Here is a 20,000-nt window from a genome sequence, read left to right as displayed (position 1 = left end):
AGGAAAGTTTGGAGGTCATGGCACCTTTAAAAGGTGGGGCCTGCAGACAGGCATGGTGGTACACGCCTTTCTTTAATACTAGCACTTGGGAGGCAGAGGCAGGCGGATTTCTCAGTTAAGAGGCCAGCCTGGTCTATAGAGTGAGTTCCAGGACAGCCAGGGCTACACAGAGAAACCCTGTCTCAAAAAAAAACAAACAAACAAGCAAAAAAAGGTGGGGCCTGGCTGATGGAAGTAGGTGCTGGCCTTTGAACAGGTGACAGCTGGACCTGGGTCCCGGCCTGTCTGCAACCACATGATGGCATGTCTACATAATGACACGTCTACACTAACATGACATGTCTGTAGTCACATGATGACATGTCTGCAATCACACCATGAAATGTCTGTAGTCACATGATAACATGTCTGCACTGACATGCTATGTTTGCAATCACGTGACAACATGTCTGCAACCACATGATGAAATGTCTGTAGTCACATGATAACATGTCTGCACTAACATGACATGTGTGCAATAACATAACACGTCTGCAGTCACAAGATGACATGTCTGCAGTCACATGAGGACATGTCTGCAGTCATGTGATAACATGTCTGCACTGACATTATATGTTTACACTAACATGACATGTCTGTAATCACATGATGACTACCACCTCACATTCTGGCTTCACAGACAAAGACACAACCTCTCTGCAACGATGGGCTAAAATAAACCTTTCTGGTTGCCACTTGTTTCTGTCATACTTTGTCACAGCAATGAGAAATGACTAATACCCTTGCTACTCCTCGCTGCAATCAACACTGCACATGTATTTTTAAAGCCCAAGGAATCATAAACCCCCTCTTAGTATCAGGCTGGCATCCCAAGAAGTATGGTAATGTTGGCTCATATAAGGAACTACTGTATCCATCAAAGTTCTACCTTCCTTGTCTGACTTTATCTCCCTGAGGGTTTCCAGGACCCTAAAATCCCCACGTTTCCCTCACCCTCTGCCTCTGCCCATGATGCCTCTTTCTGCCTTGCCTTTCACCTCAGCTCCACCCAGAGGAACCGTGCCCAGCCATGGAGCCTCAGTTCAAAGAACGCTCCCGGCTGATTTCTCCTTCCAAGACTCTGTAATGCTACCACCTACCCCTCTAAGTTATATTTGTAACTATCTTTCTCACTAAGTTGTACACAGTGGAAGGTACAGGCATTAGGACACAGTTGGTACTCAAGGAGAGTTTAAGCTGAAATAATAGTTTTTCCAAAGAATACTTCAAATAGGTGTCAGTTTATTACACAAAACCATGTGTTCTACAAAGCTGGCAGAACAGATGACATCTCTCCCTCTCCCTCCTTCTCCCTCCAGATTATTAAAAATATCATAGTTATTATATTAAACAGTTAAAATAGGTTCTGCTATTTTCTCCAACATAGAGACGAAGGAACTAACGTTCCATACAAGAAAATTAACTTTCCCAAACCTAACATTGAATGTGGTCTACTACACATTTCTGGCTGGCAGGACTCACCCAGGTGACAATGACTAATACACCATGACAAAGTGACAGCTCAAATGTACTACCTGGTTTCTGCCATTTTAAAGTTCACCTAAATCAAAGCTGGACATCTGCTACTGAACCAACCACGGCATCAACTGAGCCGACGCACAGATGGAGACTCACTTGCGCAGTTCGCCTCCTGCCACGTGCTGTTGAAAAACTCAGAGACCATGAGAACTATCTGCATTCTGTCTGCCGTCAGGAGACTCCCACCACAGCGCGGGCCCTCGGAGGTGTTCTGCAATAGCAGCGACAAAAGGAAGAGATAATCTGAGTGTTTAGACTTTCCAAGTAAACTGTAGCCCACAGAAGCCATATAAAGCAGTTGATTTATTTATGAAAAACTATTAGAGATTTTGTCTGATGGTAACAACTGTAATAATAAAAACAACAGGAAAACAATTATTCATTTAACATTTATCATTGCAGGGTTCATGGGTGAAGGAAGAGACTCTCTGCTTAACAGCTAAGCCTTCTCTCCAGCCCCATCTTTGCTTCTTGAATATTTGGTTAAATTCAGCTTTTTAATTCCGACTTGTGAATGTGTTGCAATCTCTCACTTTGCATGCACAGGAAAAGTTCCAGAATGTGGGCAACAAAATGTAGCAATGGTATTTCTAGATGACAGAGCATGACACATTTTATCTTCACTTTTGCTTCTCTTCTTCTGTCTAAGCTTTTGTATAGCGGATGCATTCTTTAGATAGTACTTTTAATCTGTGTGCAAATGCTCCCAAGCCTTTGGCTTCATCTTGCGGGTAATGTTTGGTCCAAAGGTTAGTACTCTGCAAGAAAGCCCAGTAATCCATCCACATAGACCCAAGAGTGTGTACTCAAATAGAAAACCGTGTCTTCCAAAGACCATTTAATCGTGAAAGAAACTCATGCTATGCAAATAATAAACCTGCGATCCTAACGTCTCGAACTTCATCTGTTTCTTATCCCTGTTGCCGCAAGCAGAGCACTGGGCCTGGGCCCTTCCTGATTTCAAAGCTACTTAACTCCTGTTACAGGCATGCTTAACTCATGTTACCAGAATGCTGCTTCTGAGGATTGGGAAGTGTCAGAGAAGCCATCCACACTGCAGCAGGGATGTGCCTGCAAACACAGGCCGAGAGTGACACTGAGTGACACCGTGGGCTGAAAGAGACCCGGTGGGAACAGCAGGAAGAGAACTGACCAGCCGTGTAGAGCAATGAGAATATCACACGGATTCATCTGGAGACTCATCATCTGTGTATAGCTCACTAACAAGATGCAGCTAAGAGAGCGCTTGCTTTTGTCTGTTACCTTTGTGTTCTTAAACAGTGTGTGTGTGTGTGTGTGTGTGTGTGTGTGTGTGTGTGTGTGTGCTGGCCAGAGCACAGCTCACAGAGTCAGTTTTCTCCAGTAGGTAAGGGCAATGTCAGTATGGGTTCCTGACATTGCCCTTACCTACTAAGCCCAAGTATGTATTTTTTTTTGTTCCTTTTTAAAATTTATTTATTCACTTTACATCTTGACCAAATCTCCCCTCCGCCTGCCCCCTCACAGCCTATTCCCCCTCATCCCCTTCTTCTCTGAAAAAGGGGAGACCCCTACCCCCCGTACTCCCCTGCCCTGGCACAGAAGTCACTGCAGAACTAGACACATCCTCTCCCCCTGAGGCCAGACAGGGCAGTCCAGTCAGGGGAACAGGATCCACAGGCAGGCAACAGAGTCAGGGGCAGCTCCCACTTCAGTTGTTGGGGGACCTCCATGAAGACCAAGCTGCACATCTGCTACATATATACAGGGGGCCTAGATCTAGCCCACACTTGGTCTTTGGGGGTTCAGTCTCTCCAAGTAAGTATTTTTAAAATACAGTCTAATAAAACATTTCCCGGTTCCTTCCTTGGAACTGTTTCAGAGAAATAACAATAACTAAAATGTCTTTATTGTTCGTTGTTGTGTATGTGCATAGGTAGATGTGAACTTTGTGTGTGTGTATGTGTGTGTGCAGTTACCTGTGCTTAGGCAGATGTCTGCAGAGGTCAGTAGACATCAGGTCTGCTGCTCTATCACTCTTATTATTATGCCTTATTCCCTGAGTTAGGGTCTCTCACTAACCCTGGAACTTGTCTTAGGCAGGTGGAATGGTAGCCAGCAGCCCCAGCAAGATTCCTGCCTTTACTCTCTATGCCACCAGGTTACAGGTGTATGCAGCCACGCCCACCTATGCCACCAGGTTACAGGTGCATGCAGTCACGCCCACCTATGCCACCAGGTTACAGGTGCATGCAGNACGCCCACCTATGCCACCAGGTTACAGGTGCATGCAGCCACGCCCACCTATGCCACCAGGTTACAGGTGCATGCAGTCACGCCCACCTATGCCACTGGGGAATCAAACCAGCAAACTCTGCAGGAGCAGCAAGTGCTCTTAACCCCTGAACCATCGCTCTAGCCCACTGGGATCGTGTTTTTTTTTAAACCTCATAATTCCACAGCATCTACATACACAAGGAAAACATCTATAGCCTCAAAGACCCAAGGTTAACATCATGATTCATGGGCATTGTGCCCACAAGAGGCCTTGTTATTTAAGTTTTTTTTTTTTTTTTTTTTTAAGAAAAGGCAGCTGGAGATTATAAAATTTGCAGGGAAATTGATGAAACTGAAAAAATCAGGTATTAAGTGAAATGATCTAGGCACAGAAAGACAAATGCTACATGTTATGTCCTATGCATATCCTAGCTTTTCTTGCTTATATATGTGTATTAATATGGAGTGAGTGTTGAGTAGAGGCTAGGAAATCAGGAAGGAAACCATAAGACAGGGAACAAAAAGAAGCTGAAGGGAGGGGGGAGGGTAACAGACCACATGAGATATGAAAGTGGAAGGGTCACACTGAAAAGGAGTGCTTACAGATGGTGGGAAGGTACAACGGAGAGGGAGGGGTTACAGATGGTGGGAGGGTACAAGGGAAAGGGAGGGGTTATAGATGGTGGGAGGGCACAACGGAGAGGGAGGGGGCAGGGGTCACTGATGGTGGAAGGGTACAAGGGAGGGGGAGGGGTAGGGGTTACAGAAGGTGGGAGGGTACAAGGGAGGGGGAGGGGGTTACGGGAGGTGGGAGGGTACAACGGAGATGTGAAGCAGGAACTTGGAGAAAAGGAGATGTAGAGTGGACAAACTGTAACTGTGAGGAGATGCCAGACTGTTACTTGGTAGACTACTTTAAAAGATAGGGTTGGGGCTCTGTTAGTACACAGCTTGTCTAGCGTGGACAAGTCATGGGTTCTATTCACAGCTGCATAAAACCAGACCATAGTGGCACATGTCCGTAATCTAGGCACCTGGGAGGGGAAAGTAGGAGGGGTCAAGTGATCCTCTGCTACACGGTGAGTTCCAGGCCAGTCAGGGCGACAAGAAACCTTATCACAAACAAATACATTAATTAAATTAAAATAGAATGAAAAGACTCCCTAAAAACAGCTTATTTAATGTAACTGCTCAAAATCAAATATAACGCTGCATATTAAAGTCATAGAGAAAGGCGCGAATCTGGAAAATACTGCATGCACTCCTATTTAAACTGCCTTGTAAGCCTGTTCTTTCCACAAAGAGTGACTCTGGACTTTACTTAATGCAAATGAATGTCCCCATTTACCAAAATAAAATAAAATAAAATAAAATCTGTTTAGTAGCATTGGGCTAGATTAAAAACAAGATGCACCTATAGACATTTCTATTTAGTTTAGTCAATTACGACCTCTAAAGCAACTGAAACCACATTTTTCATGAGACTACTTGGCCCCTCAGGACACAAGAACCATTTCCACCCCCAATTCCTGTGTCCTTATTTTTCCTTTACCAGGCAACCCTGTGACTCTCACGGTGGGTGGCCGACACTGTAATCCTTTCCTAATTTATACAGTTCTTAGAGGCAAAGACTGTGTCTTCCTCTTTTGGTTTGCCTTCATTAAGTCCTTCACATTACCTTCCAAGTGACCAGGAAAGCTCTCGAGTTACAGAGAAGGCAGGCTGTCCTAAAATGGCAACTCACCGACCACGAGCTATTACTGTATGTCAGCTTTGTGTGGTTTCTCTTTGTCCCCACTTTCCAGATGAGAAAACAAGCAAAGAATGTCACTAACTTGTCCAGAGAACAAGCTGATAAACAGGATGGAACCGAACTCCTGGCAAGCAGGCTCCAGATTGTCTTACTGTGACTAATTCCCATAACGCAACATGAAACAACTGGAATGTTTTTCTAGCATTTTATAGAGGAGGAAACAATACTTTGAAAAATAATAAAGGTCACACTGCTAGAAACTGGTGGCTCTGGGTATGTTCGCTGCAATGTTCCAGCAAACCTGTCCCAAGAAGATGCCGGCTTACAGTATCCAGGGGGGCAGCATTCCAAGCCATAAGCCCCTAATGTCACCCGCTTGTTTCTGATACCCCAACTCCACAGACCGTCCAATGCCTTTTCCTTACTTTCCCAGCCCCCACGCCACAGGTGCGGAGGCTGCTCCTCTACCCACCCCGACGTTTCGGCTGATGTTGTCCATCTTGATTGCGACCTGTTGGAAGAGAGGGTAGCAGGTCTGGCAGAGGCGCACGGGCCGAGCGCTGCGCACCATACAGGCGGTCAGCTCGGCGCTGCTATTGGCGAAGTCCATCAGCAGCTCCCGGCACTCAGGCTCCAGATCCGGCAGGTCCGGAGGTAGCAGTGACAGCGGTCCCAGACCTCCGCCCTGCAGCAGAGACAGGGTCAAGTCCTGCACCTCCAGCAGCCGCTGCTCCGACAGCAGGTCCGCAAAGCCTGGGTGCCGACTGCTGGTGAAGGGGAGCGCGCACAGGGCGCACCTCCACCGCAGCAGCTGCAGCAGCAGCAGCGCCCGCAGCCACCGCCACGGCCACCCGCTACTGCGCGCCAGCTCTGCGTCCCGAGCCATCCCCGGGCCTGACTGTACCAGATCGCTCGCCGGGTGCTTCCGACAGCAGCCGCTTCCGGCTTCGGCCGGCGCAGGCCCTGAGTGGAGTCACGAGATGCGTGCGTCACGGCCCCGCCCACCTGCCTCCGGAGGCGCGCGGGTGTGAGCGCGCCCGGCTTGGAGGTCTGGAAAGCTGCAGCAACACCGGTGCGTCCCCGGCCTCGGTCCCGCACGCTCCGCACCCTGCAGTTCCCCGCCTTCCAGGAGCCTGTGGAGTTTGTTCTGGTCGCTGGACCCTCCAGGGAGATGACTGCCGAGTGAGCTCCCAGAAAAACCCAGTAGACTGATGGTTTGGGCAGGTGTTCATTTTCATTGGCTCTGGGTTAGTAAGTTTTCTTCATCTCCTCTGGAGAGTGGATAACATCCGTTAGCAGTTCTGGTTTTGGAACTTGTGGCTTCAAAAGGCTTGATTGATTGATTTTAATTCTCAACTATCTACCCGAACAGAACTTCCTGGAGTGATGAATATAGTCCACATCTTAGTTAATAGGGGAGCCAAACACACATATAGCAGCTGAACCCTTGAATTGTAGCTACTATGACGATAGAACTAATTGTCCAATGTCACTTAATTTAAATGTAAATATCTGACTAGTGACAACTGTGTACGGCTCGGATCTGGGTGTGGTGTTTTATCACAATAGAAACCCTACCTAATACATACACTTGAGCATACCCCACTATGTTATTATTATATATTATACAATTATTATACCATATATTACATAACATATTGTAACATATGTAATATTAATATATAACATGTAATATGTGATATGTAACACGTAGCATTTTATGATATAATATATTGTAATATGTTATTTTGTATATTATGTAATGTATAATATATGTTATGATAATAAATATGTATACATTATATAATATTAATACATATAGGTATTTTTCTTCTTGGAGACAAGCCTCACGTAGCTCAGGCTAGTCTCTAACACACTAAGAAACATGTTTGCGATATACCAGAGAATGGCCTTGAAATTCTGATCCTCCTGCCTCCCTGCTGAAAGTGCCAGCATGTACCCCCATGCCAGATGTTTGTGGTGCTGGAGACCAAACCCAGGGCCTGGTGTGTGCTAAGCAAGCAAGCATTCTGTCAACCCAGAGACGTGAGAGATAGAAAGAGAGAGAGAGAGAACCATAATAACAAATCAAAAGAAAGGCTATTAATAAGTCATTGCAGTAGACACTGGAATAAAGCAATAGTCCAGGATATAATGTTGTGCTCAAGAATAGGATGTGGGGGGTGGGGACATCACGTGGAGACAGAGGTGTGGGGAGGAGGTACAGGATGTGGATCAGTCGGAGAGTTGGGGGGCATAATAAAATATGGAGTGTAAAAAATTAATTAATTAAAAAGAGAAAGAACGAAAAAAAGAATAGGATAGGAAAAAAGCATTGTAGGGCCATCCAGCAAGGTGGTTCAGCAGGTGTTATGTTCATGGTTCCAGGGGGCTGGCATCCACAGCAGCAGGGGAGGCAGCAACAGGCTGGAGCAGGATACTGAGAACTCACATCTTAAACATTGAGCACGAATGGGAATTGTGGGAGTCTTTACACTCTCAGAGCCCACCTCCAGTGACGCCGCATCAAGGCTGTACCTCCTAAACCTTGGCAAACAGTGCCCCAACGGGAGACCAAGTGTTCAAAGGTCTGAGACTCTGCAGTTATCATCATGTCCTGGTCTGAGTGAGAATGCCACCATAGGCTCATATATTTCTATGTCTACTCCCTAGTAACATACTGCTTACAGAAGATTTAGGAGGCATGGCCTTGCTGGAAGAGGTGTCATTGGGAGTTGGCTTTGAGGTTTTGAAAGCTCATGCCAGGCCCAGTGTCTTTGTCTGTGTGTGTGTGTATGTATGCATGCATGCATGTATGTATTTGCCTGATTGTCTATCACTCTCTCTCCGTCTCCCTGCCTGTGGATCAGGCTGTAAAGCTCTCTGCTACTGTGTGCTTACTGCCATGATGCAGTAGCCTAACTCTCTAAAACTGCAAACAAGCCCCCAGTCAAACGCTTTCTTCTATATGTTGCCTTGGTCATGGTGTCTCTTCACAGCAATAGAACAGTGAGTAGGAAGATCCCCCTGAGCCGGGTAAAGATGCTTACTACCAACCCCAAGGACACAGTAGAAGAGACTTCCCAGGTTGTCCACTGACCTCCACAGGTATGCCTAGACACATACACAAAATTAAAGCAAATGGTTTGGAAAGAACAATAAATGTGTGTAGCAGGACTAAATCAAGCTTACAGGAGCCGCTGCAGTAGTATTTAGGGGGGCATTATAAAGAAGCTGTCTGCTGGGCTTAGAGGTGAGTCAGAAACTTCTTCCAGGAGGAGGAGTTCTTTGAAGTCTTACAGGGTGAGCAGGATTCCTTAGCAGCTTACAGCATCCTAGGAGAGAGTAGCAGCAGCTAGTAGAAGAAAGGACTCTTATCTTATGGCTGCAGCTGTGCGCTCTTGTTGCTTGAAACTGCTGTTGCTGCACTGATGGACCGCAGGGATGGAGCTAAACCTGAACCACCTGCCTAGGACTTTCTCAAATGCTTTCCCTTCAGCCTATGGGCAACAAGAACTGTTAACAGAGTTACAGTGAGCGTTTTAGGTAGAGAACTCTAGCAACAATATGTAACTCCCCAGCCCCTACATCATAAAACTGAGAGTGTGTCATTAAAGTAGAAGACAGAAACTGTATAAAAGACACTGAGGTATGTCTGGTGGGAAAGAGAGGTTTGACTAAAGAACTATGATCCAGGAAGAATGAGAACCAGTGGGTATTTTGGCCTGTATAGGTTAAGATAACCAGGCAGATGGTAGTGCCATGGTTAGGGACAGGGACACAGGGAAGGGAGAGCATTGGGAAGGACACAGAAGCTGTGAATCCAGCTGAAACTGGCCACTCAGGATGGTTGTGGTTGAGGTGCCCAGAGAGTATTTAAATTGCAGATGCAATGCCTGCCAAGGATTCAGAGTTAGGAGTCGTTCAGGCTGGTTCTTGTCAACTTGACCCAAGCTAGAGTCACCTGAGTGAACTTCAATTGAGAAAGTGCCTTGGTAAAATCAGCCCTTCGGCAAGCCTGTGGGGCATTTTCTTGGTTGGTGATTGATGTGGGAGGACCAGCCCTCTGAGGGACTTGGGAGCTGGGTCAGCAGGGACAGAAATCACTTGTGTGTCCTAGTTGTATGTCGTGGTTTGGCTTCTGTTGCTGTGATGAAACACCGTAACTAAGAGCAGCTTTGGGGAGGGAAGGGTTGGTTTTGGTTTACACTCCCACATAGATCATGGAGGCAGGAACTCAAGTAGAGCCCATGGGAGGATGCTGCTTACTGGCGCCTTCCCAGGCTTGCTAAGACCTTTTACACAAAGGACCACTGGCCCTGCCCACAGTGTACTGGGCCCTCCCACATCAGCCATCCAACCAAGAAAATGTCCCACAGCCCAATCTAATGAAAGCAATTCCTCAACGGGAGTTTCTTTCTCCCTAGGTGACTTCAGTTTGAATCAAGTTGACAAAAATTAGCCAATACACTGTACAGATGTGAGGACCGGAGTTCATACTCTCAGAAGCCATGTAAAAGTTGTGTGAGCTGGCAGCCTACCTGAAAGGAACAGGAAATAGCCTGAGAAAGCCAGCAGCTAGCCAGACCAGCTGAGACTCTCTGCTCAGCAAGGGTCACTGTCTCAATATATGAAGAGGAGAGCCATCAGAAAAGCACCTCACATCACCTCAGGCTTTACATCAGCATGCACCCACATGTACACATGCACACACACATACATATGCACACACAATATACATGTACCCATACATACACATGCACACACATAACACACGCCCACACATACACATACACATGCACACACACATACACATGCACACACACATTCACACACATAACACACACCCACATATACACTTGCACCCACACATACACATGTACACACATAACACACACCCATACATACACATGCACAACACATACACATGCACACTCGCATACACATGCACACACAATACACACCCACACATACACATGTACACACATACACATGCACCACACATAACATCACATGCACCCATACAAATGCAAACATGCACACATATATGCATGCATACCACACATACATCAAGAGACTAAGATTAATTGGTGCTTATCAGAAATGATTTTATTTCTAATGAGCTTATACCATAAGTGAATGTATAAGTAAGATCACAAGAGAGGTCGTAAATGGAAACCAAGTAATAGAAAGTAAAACCACTGCCTAAATTCTGGTCATCTCTAGCTTCTTGCCTGCACGGTTATACTGTCAAATGCTAGCAAAGGGGAAAGGCGAGAAGCCCACCGTGGTCCTCCGGCTTCCATTTAGTACAACAAATGCCTGCAATAAGTCAACTTACACAGAGGAATGTTTCATCTGGACTCATGACTGGAGGTGTCAGTGTGAGGTTAACTGGTCCCACGTGTTGGGCTTGTGTGAGCCAACACACCATGCTGAGGAGCCTGGAACAGAGCAAAGTCATTTACGTCATAGGAAAGAAGGGGGACCAGGGTCACACCTCCTGGGACACACCCCCAAGACCTCACACACTGAGAAGTACCCCCACCTCCCAATAATGTTGAACATTAGGCTTTTAACACGTGAGCCTTTAGAGGAGACTCTACTGTTCGGATGGTGAATGAAAGAACAAGTCTGGACAGATAGCCAGCTAACAGCAAGTATTAGTCTTCCAGAGGACCTGGGTTTGGTTTCCAGCACAACTGCCTGTGACTGTAGCTCAAGGGAATCTAACACCTTAGGCCTCTGTGAGCAACACACACACACACACACACACACACACACACACACAATTTAAAAAATAAATACATCTCAAAACCAAAAAGTTAAATCTAAAATCTTCTCTGTTGGAGCGACGCTGTTTGAATGTTAACTGCCTTGTCAGCCATAAGTGCTTACTTACAAAGTTTTGGCCTTAGTGGAAAAGTATTAGTTTAGTTGAGATTTCTGTGGAAAAAAGTTGAGGCCTTTATGGGAAAGTACTACCCCCAGTTAAGAACAAATAGCTATAGATCTTGTGGACAGGTACCTAGCAAACCATTCTGTTCTGTTTCTCCTGCTGAACTTTTTACCTAGCCAATATCCTGCTTTTGGGAACAGGTGCATTCCCCCAGAAACAAAGCGATTCTGTGTTATCCCCCTCCCCATACCCTGCTTCTGTGGGCATAAGACCTGCCTGGGAATAATAAAAATTTGACAGCTTGATCAATCAAACTTGCTGTCCATCCTTGTGTTTCTTGCCCTTCATTCTCTCCACAGGTGGTTCCTCAGACCCTGTTCGACTGTCCCGCAGGCTGGGACACTTCTCTATAGAAATAAAAAGAGAACTTACATACTTCCAAGATATTCCTTTCTTGATGGAGAACAGGTCAAAGGGGGAAACGTGCAGTCCTAGATATCCATGTCCAACATTTGGGAAAATGCGGTGGCAGGAATCAGGCTCCAGTGGGTTTGGGTGGTCTTCACAGGTTGTAGTCCACATTGCCTCTCTCTTAGACTTGTCTGAGTCTTTCCTTGGCAGACATTCCACATTCCTGGCATCTCTAACTTCCTCCAGGTGACTGGATGTCTAACAGCCCTGGGTGGACCACACCGAGATCTGGCACTGTTGTGCCCAGATTGCAAAAACCCCAAATAGACCACCAGGAACCACAACTCCAATGCAAGCACATGAGAGTCTTTATTCAAGCTCAAGCTTGGGGCACAAACCTTCTTGATGCAACAGGATAGGAGAGTGTCCCCCAGGTCTAGGTGAAGTGGGTTTATAAAGGAAAAACACACACACACACACACACACACAAGCAAGGGTTTCCAAGCTTTGGCGTTACGAGAGGCTAAAGGCCTTTAAGCTAATTGGTTTACAGCACCTGGTTAAACCACAAGGAGGAAGCATACATAAAAATAAGCACTTTGACCTAAGAAAGACTTATGTTTTCGTAGCCTACTCTGTTGTTATCAGCTATCTGCAGCTGCCCTGTCTATTTTGCTACTGCCAGGAACATTTCATGATTTTTCTCAGACATCAAGGGTGGGGGCCATGCCTCTCTAAGGGCAAGTTAACTTAGAGTAGAGTCTTATAAGCAAAGTGGAGTTGATTCTGCTACCCCAGTCTCTTCAGCACTGTGCAGGCTGTACCACAATAGCACCTGGATGCCTTGCCAAATGCACATAGCCAAAGACAGACCCAGGAGTGTCTGATAAACAGGGCTTTCTGTGGCTCTGGGTCAAAAGACTCATCCCCAAAGACTCTGAAGCAAATTTTCATTTCTTGATCTCTGGGCCTGCCTGAGTGAGGTCTGGCCAATTGCTGGGAGAGCCTGAAGATCGTTTTCCTTTTGTTCCCAGTGAAACAGATTTAGCTTCTTTTTGACAATGTGAATCTCTTTAGCAACACACACTCCTTGGTAGCATCTGTAAACCTGCCCTATTGCAGGCCTAGCTGCAGATTTTCTTCTACATGTTTCTACCCTGCTCCTCTGTAATCCTGGTTCTCAGTATATATTTGGCTGAGAGAAGCTGGTAATATTCTGCTGCCTAAATGCTGCATCCTCCGGAATTTCCCAGGTAAACTAATGCATCACCTTTAGGCTCAATCTTCCACAAAGTATCGGGGCATGGATGAAATACGTCCAAATTCTTTGCCATGGTGTTAAATGTATTAGAAGTCAGAGCTGTGGGACGGGAGGGGGTGAGGGTGTTGGAGGGAGAAGCAGAAATGAACTTTATCAGGAGAGCTACTCATGACCACAGGAGGGGAACATGGTTGGGCCTTGAGGCAGGTGAGCATTAGGAGAGACATGTCTCACATCAGAGGTGGCAGCAGGACCTTAAAGGGAGGAGGGGGGTTCCTTTAAAACACACAGAGGAGCTCCTTTCCAAAGGAGAGTGATGGCCACCGTGTTGGATGTGGAGGGACTGGAGCGAGAAGGAGCTTTCAGAAAACACTCCAAACAGATGAGGGCACCCTGGCTTTTCTAAATCCAAGGGTGCTGGTGGGAAGTCTCACACTGTGTGACTTAGTCTGGTCCAGTCTAATGGCTGCTTCTCTGTAGCAATGTTCTACATCTGTTACTGTAACAAATATGCAAGACACACCAGCTCATATAGAGAAGGTTTGTTCTGGCTTATCACCAGGGAGCCTTCAGACTACAGAGAAACCCCATTGCTTTGGGGATTGTGGCAGCTGCAGCTCATCCCGACATGGTGTGCACAGCCAAGTTTCTTTTTCTCCATGCCTATGCTGAATTTGTGAGTTATAAATGTATTAATGCTATAGTATCGCTTTTTCCTCTGGGCATAACATGACTACCATCTTGGATTAGACAGTGGCTCTGTAGCCATGGCAACTAGTCCAGCTAAACAGTGTAGTGATAGCTAGGCCTGTGGGGATGGTAATGGAGCTAGTGATGCTCTCTAATAGAAGGACGGAGGGTTGGGTCACAGGGCCCCATATTGTGAGTCCAGCATTACTCCTAATTGCTCCTTCTCTAAACCCCCCTACTGCAAGTGATATTGGGGGATGTCAGAGTTTCCAGGAAGCAAAGTTTAAGTAAAAGTGGGGTTCTGTGACACAGCTTCTATTCGGTTGTCATCTGTGATGTGCAGCAAACTATCCCCTTTTTGGGTCTCCTACCTGCGTGGAATGGGTCTCTGGTGGCAAGTGGGCGAAGGAGTCGGTGAATGACAAACAGAAGCAACACGAGAGAGTGTGTAGAATCTGAGTGTATTTTCACAAAGTGAACACCAGTCTTATATAATACAGAAAACAAAGGGGTAGAATGTCACAGCAGGCAAAGTACATTGAAGTTATCTGACACAAAACAGAGGAATGACTTCAAAAGGACTGACAGGAACCAGGTAATATTTACGGTACAGATAAAACAGCCCTGCCTAGGGTCAGCTAATGACAGGTAAGGATTTCACACCCTAGTCACAATTTGTGCTACTCCTTTGAGCCTTGTGAAAGCTAGCACCAGGGGGTTCTGCACTAGCCGACCTTCTCATGAATAATGCAATACCACAAACCCCCTATTTCCTTAGGCCTTGATAAATTCTTGCATAAGTGTAACTTGGCTGTTCTTTTAAGTATCTGTGGGGAATCTCCATTTGTCAGAAGAATTCACCAACTTGCTTCTAATATGCAATGTAGCCTGCTATACCTGGCTGTAGTGAAGATTCCTGTCTCAGGGGGATTCCCTAACTCTTTCATGGTAAACCCACCTGTTAGTTAGGCCATTGTGTATTCCCTTGTTTGGGTGAGACTGGCAACTGTCCTAAGTAATCACTCTGCAGACTAGCCCTGAGCTATTCTAGCTCCATTCTTTGTAATGCCTAATTAGTTTCACAGCCTCTGCTAGAAGTAAATTTGAATGCTACTGAATAGGTAACCTTCTTACTGAATTCCTACTGAATTCCAAGCTCATCGGCTTCAAGGATTTTCTAGGACGTTGGAACACTGGTGGAGGCTTACCTATGTCAGAATTCAATCTTTAAAGGCACTTATAATAAANCAATACTGAAAGAGAACACATGGATCCATACACCAGACTAACGCAGGGATAGGGTGTGAGTATACGGGTTATGAGAATGCCAAGGTTCCAGGAGGTTGAGTTTCCTTGAAACTCTGCCTCGTGAGTGCTTCCAGGCCTCTCAGCCTGTCAAGCAGACTTCACTGGAGTGAACGTAGCAGTGGTGGTGTGGAACTTTGTGGTAACCCAGATGTCTGAAGTTAATCCCTCACCCATGCTTTGTAACTAAGCCCAGTGTGGTGGTTTGAATGAGAACAGCCCTCACAGGTTCATGTATTTGAATGACTGATCTCTAGTTAGTGGAAGGGTTAGGTGTGTCACTGGGAGTGGATGTTGAGGTTTGAAAAACGCACACCAGGCCCAGTCTCTCTGCCTTGGGTCCTCTCTTGTGCCTGTGGATCAGATTTAAGCTCTCAGCTACTGTAGCATCATGCCTGCCTGCTGCCATGCTCCCCGCCACGAAGGTCATGGACTCCCCTCTGAAAATGTAAAGCAAACCCCAATTAAATGCTTTCTTTGATAAGATTTCCTTGGTCATGGTGTCACCTCACAGCAATGGAACAGTATCTAAGACACCCAGTAAGCTCACTGAACCACCAACTTGGACTTGGTTGGAAGCATTACTTGGCTCTAATGTTGGGGCCCTATCTGGAGTGAGTAGACATTTGTTTAGTTTCCCTAGCGAAAGGTAAGAGTTAATAAACATTTGGCACATTTGTATTTGTATATGAGAGCCCTGTTTGAAAATGAGATCATGTAATTCCCACTAAAATGCTGAATGAGAGGCCAGGCAACGACAGAGGATGAGCAGGAGACAGAGGTGATCAGGCTCGGGTACCGGGTTTGTCTAGTCTCCCGAGTGGTGGCCTTCATACCTGTGCTCGTTCAAACCCAAGCTGATCATGCTGCTCTTCAGCTTCTGACCATCCCTGCCTACAAACTTACTCAGAGTTGAAGGCAAAAGCTTTACTGCATCTTAGAAGAATCTGTATATATTAAAGGCATCTATTCTTATATTTACCACGTCTTAGGAGACGTTGTATATTAAAGGCAAAGGCTTTACCGCCTTAGATGACTCTGTGTACCCGCCATCTCTGTCATCCTCCTTTCCATTATCTTTTTCTCCATAGCACTTCGAATCATATAAAGCCTCATACATCTTTGTCTCTTCCCCTCGAAGCAAAGCCCGTGATGTTTACTTCCCATCAGTATGCAGGACAGTGGTTGGCACTGGATGATGCTCAGCAGCTATTGAAAGCTAAACCGAGCTTCAAAAGGAAATAGAGTGTGCTGGTTTGATGAGAATTGCTGTCCCCCTCCCCCTGAGGCTCAAACATTTGAATACTCAGTCCCCATCTGACAGTATTTGACTCTTGCTGGAGGAAGCATATCACGGGGGGGGGGGGGGGGGGGACTCGCTATGTATATAACCTCACCCGATTCTGGCTTGTTCTGTCTGCTTTGTGCTTGCTGTTGAACATGTGATCTTTCAGCCTCCTGCTTCCACTGCCTGCTGCCCTGCCTCCCTCTCGCTACAGATTCTCCTGCTGGAGCCATAAATCCCAAGTGAACTTTTTCTTCTCTAAGTTGCTTTGCTCATGGTATTTTATTAGAGCAACAATAAAAGTAAGTAATACATAGGCCCGGGCATCACGGTGTACATCTATAATCCTAACCTCTGTCAGCAGAGACAGAAGGATCTCAACTTTTAAGATATCCTGAAATACAATGTGAATTTCAGGTCAGCCTGAGCTACAACAGAGAGAAAGTCTGCAGAGAGGGAGACGAAGAAGGAGAGGGCATGGAATACTTGTGGGTACTGAAAAGTCAAGTTACTAGGCAAATACAGTATGATTAGCAGGCATCCCGAGCGCCCGCTTGAGACTGGTGAGCACAGCCTTAAGTCACTGGAATAATTGTGTGTCCTCTTTATCCCATTCAGTTGTGTAGTTAAAAGCACAGAGTGTCATTAGACATGGCTGCCACTCTAAGATGTCGGTCCCTCTGAAATGTGACAATGTGGAGATATCAGGCCACACTCCTGCAGCCTTCTCCCTCTGGGGCAGAGTTATAAAGTCTTTCCATGTTGGGACCTTACAGCCCTTTCCCCTCAAAACTGCAAGTGAGATTTATAGTTCTGCCCAGTACCCAGCCATGTGTGGAGTCATGTAGACTAAACCAGACTGAATCATGTGGTATGAACTTCCCACTAGCTTCCAGACACGTAGAAAAGTCAGAACATCCTCTTTGTTAGGGTTGTTTTCCTGAAGGCTCCTTCTCCTTCGGGTCCCCTCCACATCCAACACGGTGGCTATCTCTCCTGATCTTCTACTTTAAGCACTCTCAGTTGATGGAGCTGCCCTCTGTGTTTTAAAGGGAAGCCCCTCTTCCCTTTAAGGCCCTGCTGCTGCCTATGATGAGATGCTTGTCTCTCCTAATGCTCTCCCACCTCAAGGCCCGACCATGTTCCCCTCCTATGGTCATGAGACTCTCCTGATAAGACTCATTTCTGAAAAGTAAATATTCTCGGCTTCTTTCTCCATGATCCAGCCGGATCTGCCTCTAGTCACTTGTTACAACATCACTGTTATTGCGATCACTGTGCAGCATGATGAAGGAACAGCATGATGAAGGAACATCATGAAGCTTGAGTGCCTCTTCACATGACACAGTTCTCAGCACCTTTCTACTTTCCCTGACCATGCATGTTAGTCAGCGTTTCATACATGCAACAAAATGAAAGGTGGGAACATTTCTTTTGGCTCTTGGTTTCCGTTGTGGTTTGAGTAAGAGTGCACCCCATAGGCTTGACCATTTGAAGGTTTAGTCACCAGGTTATGGAACTTATTGTAAGGATTAGGAGGTGTGGCCTTCTTGAAGTAGGTGTGGCCTTGTTGGGGTGGGTGTGGCCTTGTTGACGTGGATGTGGCCTTGTTGACGTGGATGTGGCCTTGTTGGAGTAGGTACAGACTTATTGGAAAGTGTGTCACTGGGGGTTGGCTTTGCCTTTCCAAAACCTATGCCAGACCCAGTCTCTCTCAGCTTGCTTTCAGAAACTAGCTCTCAATTTGTGCCTATGGATCAAGATGAAAGTACTCAGCTACTGCAGCCCCATGCCTGCCTGCCTGCTGCCATGGGGAACCACATGATGATAATGGACAAATTCCCTGAAACTGTAAGCAAGCCTCTAATTAAATGTTTCTTTGGTCACGGTGTCTCATCACTGCAATAGAACAGTGACTAAGACAGAGTTGGTGCCAGGGCCTGGGGTATGGCTCTGACAGGCCTGACACTTGGCAGAATGTGGACTTGGGACTTTGACTAGAAAAGTGATTGGATGCTTTAAGCAGTGCTTAATAGCCCATCCCAGTAGGAGCACGTGATAGTGTTGGAGGTGACTTGAGCCATGGGAGCCCTGCTCAAGAAGTCTCAGAAGGGAAGAATGTTAGTAAGTGGCCTACTTAGTAATGTTAGTAAGAGACTGCTCTTATGGTATTTTCTCCGAGTATACCTGCCTTTTGCCTTTGTCCTAAAGATCTCCGTGAAGCTAAGCTGAGTTTTGGATAAATGACACTGGCAGAGATTTCATAATATTGACTGTGCCATTCAGTTATTGGTAATCACTCTTATGAATATTGAAAGGGAACACCAGGAAATATAATGGAGCTAAGTGCAGTGCTCGCGAGATAATAAGTTTAAAGAAAAGTCTTCTACCAAATGGAATAAAGGTAGTGCTGACTTCAGGGCAAGACCCTACCCAGCGAAGCATCCAATTTATAAAAAGGAGCACAGAACAGCTTAAGGGTGGAGGAGACCATTAGCAACAGAAGTTGATGTAACTGTCAGTGAACAAGGGGACCGTATTCCAGTCCCACCAAACAATAGAACTTGGTGGCTTCAGCCACGTGGTTCTGGCTTTGGAGTTAAGAATACTAGAAAAGGGTTGTGGAATCTTCAGCTAAGGGAAGCCACTGAGGCCAGGTATGTATCAGGGGTGTCCCTGCATGGAGGCTTCAAGGGGCATTACAGGAAGCTGTGAAAGTGAAGGCTGGGTTGTGATGGAAACCCCCACTATGTTGGTCATAGAATACCAACAAGGAGAACTGCAGACCGGCATGGAACCAACCCAAGAGAGAGAAGTGTGTTTCAGTCAACAAAGAGGAAGAGATGTGATGAGCACTTTGACCTCAGACCTGGCGATACAAAATGTGGAGTCTGTTCTGCTGGTTTGGACTTGCTTTTGTCCAGTATTTCCTCACTGTACCCCATTTCCTCCCTTTTGGAATGTGTGGTGAATGTAGTAGGAAAAAAAGGGCTTTTAGACATGTAAAAATAGCTTAATCAGGAACCCCACTACCTCCAAGACTACATCTGATCATCAGAAGCCAGCGACATCACTTACCCAAGATAACCAGACACAGTCCTAGAACCCCACGATGCCCTCTGTGTGGGACATAAGCAGACACCAAGAGCGATGCTTTGTGCACCACCTCGCTCAGCCTTACAGCTGGAGAGTCTTCCCCCAAGATCCTGACCCTTGATCACAGACTACTATTAGAGACTGAACCCTACCTTTGGTTAAGACACACCACACAGGTGAGCAGCCTTAGGGAGATAGACTCAGGGCTGTAGTTAGAAACTCAGAGTGTAAACTTTGTGTGATGACCCTCGGCATGATAAAGAACAAACTTTTGTTATATCAAAACTTTTGTTATATTTACTTCCTTGCTCACAACCAAATGGTAATATATATTATGTACCATTGTATATTAGAAGTGAGTGATCTGCTTTTTTATTTTGATGTTACAGAAATTTACAGTTAAAATTGCCATGAACCGCCGGGCGTGGTGGCGCACGCCTTTAATCCCAGCACTCGGGAGGCAGAG

The 20,000-nt window shown here is 46.0% G+C and overlaps 1 protein-coding gene across 1 annotated transcript in view; it reads right to left on the bottom strand.

Annotated features, from left to right (window-relative positions):
• Ostm1 (osteoclastogenesis associated transmembrane protein 1) overlaps positions 1-6,535 on the bottom strand; it is a 26,001-nt gene extending 19,466 nt beyond the window's left edge. Inside the window, exons 1-2 of the mRNA XM_021174468.2 lie at positions 6,060-6,535; positions 1,675-1,789 (exon numbers count right to left, since the gene is read on the bottom strand). Of these exons, the coding sequence (XP_021030127.1) occupies positions 1,675-1,789; positions 6,060-6,473 (529 nt within the window). The 5' untranslated portion in view covers positions 6,474-6,535. The remainder of the gene's footprint in view (positions 1-1,674; positions 1,790-6,059) is intronic.
• Positions 6,536-20,000: the final 13,465 nt, after the last annotated feature.

The sequence above is a fragment of the Mus caroli genome, chromosome 10 (assembly GCF_900094665.2).
Source record: "Mus caroli chromosome 10, CAROLI_EIJ_v1.1, whole genome shotgun sequence".
Lineage (NCBI taxonomy): Eukaryota > Metazoa > Chordata > Mammalia > Rodentia > Muridae > Mus > Mus caroli.
The sequence above is the reverse complement of the archived record's forward strand: the minus strand, read 5'-3'. Positions and strand labels throughout refer to the sequence as shown.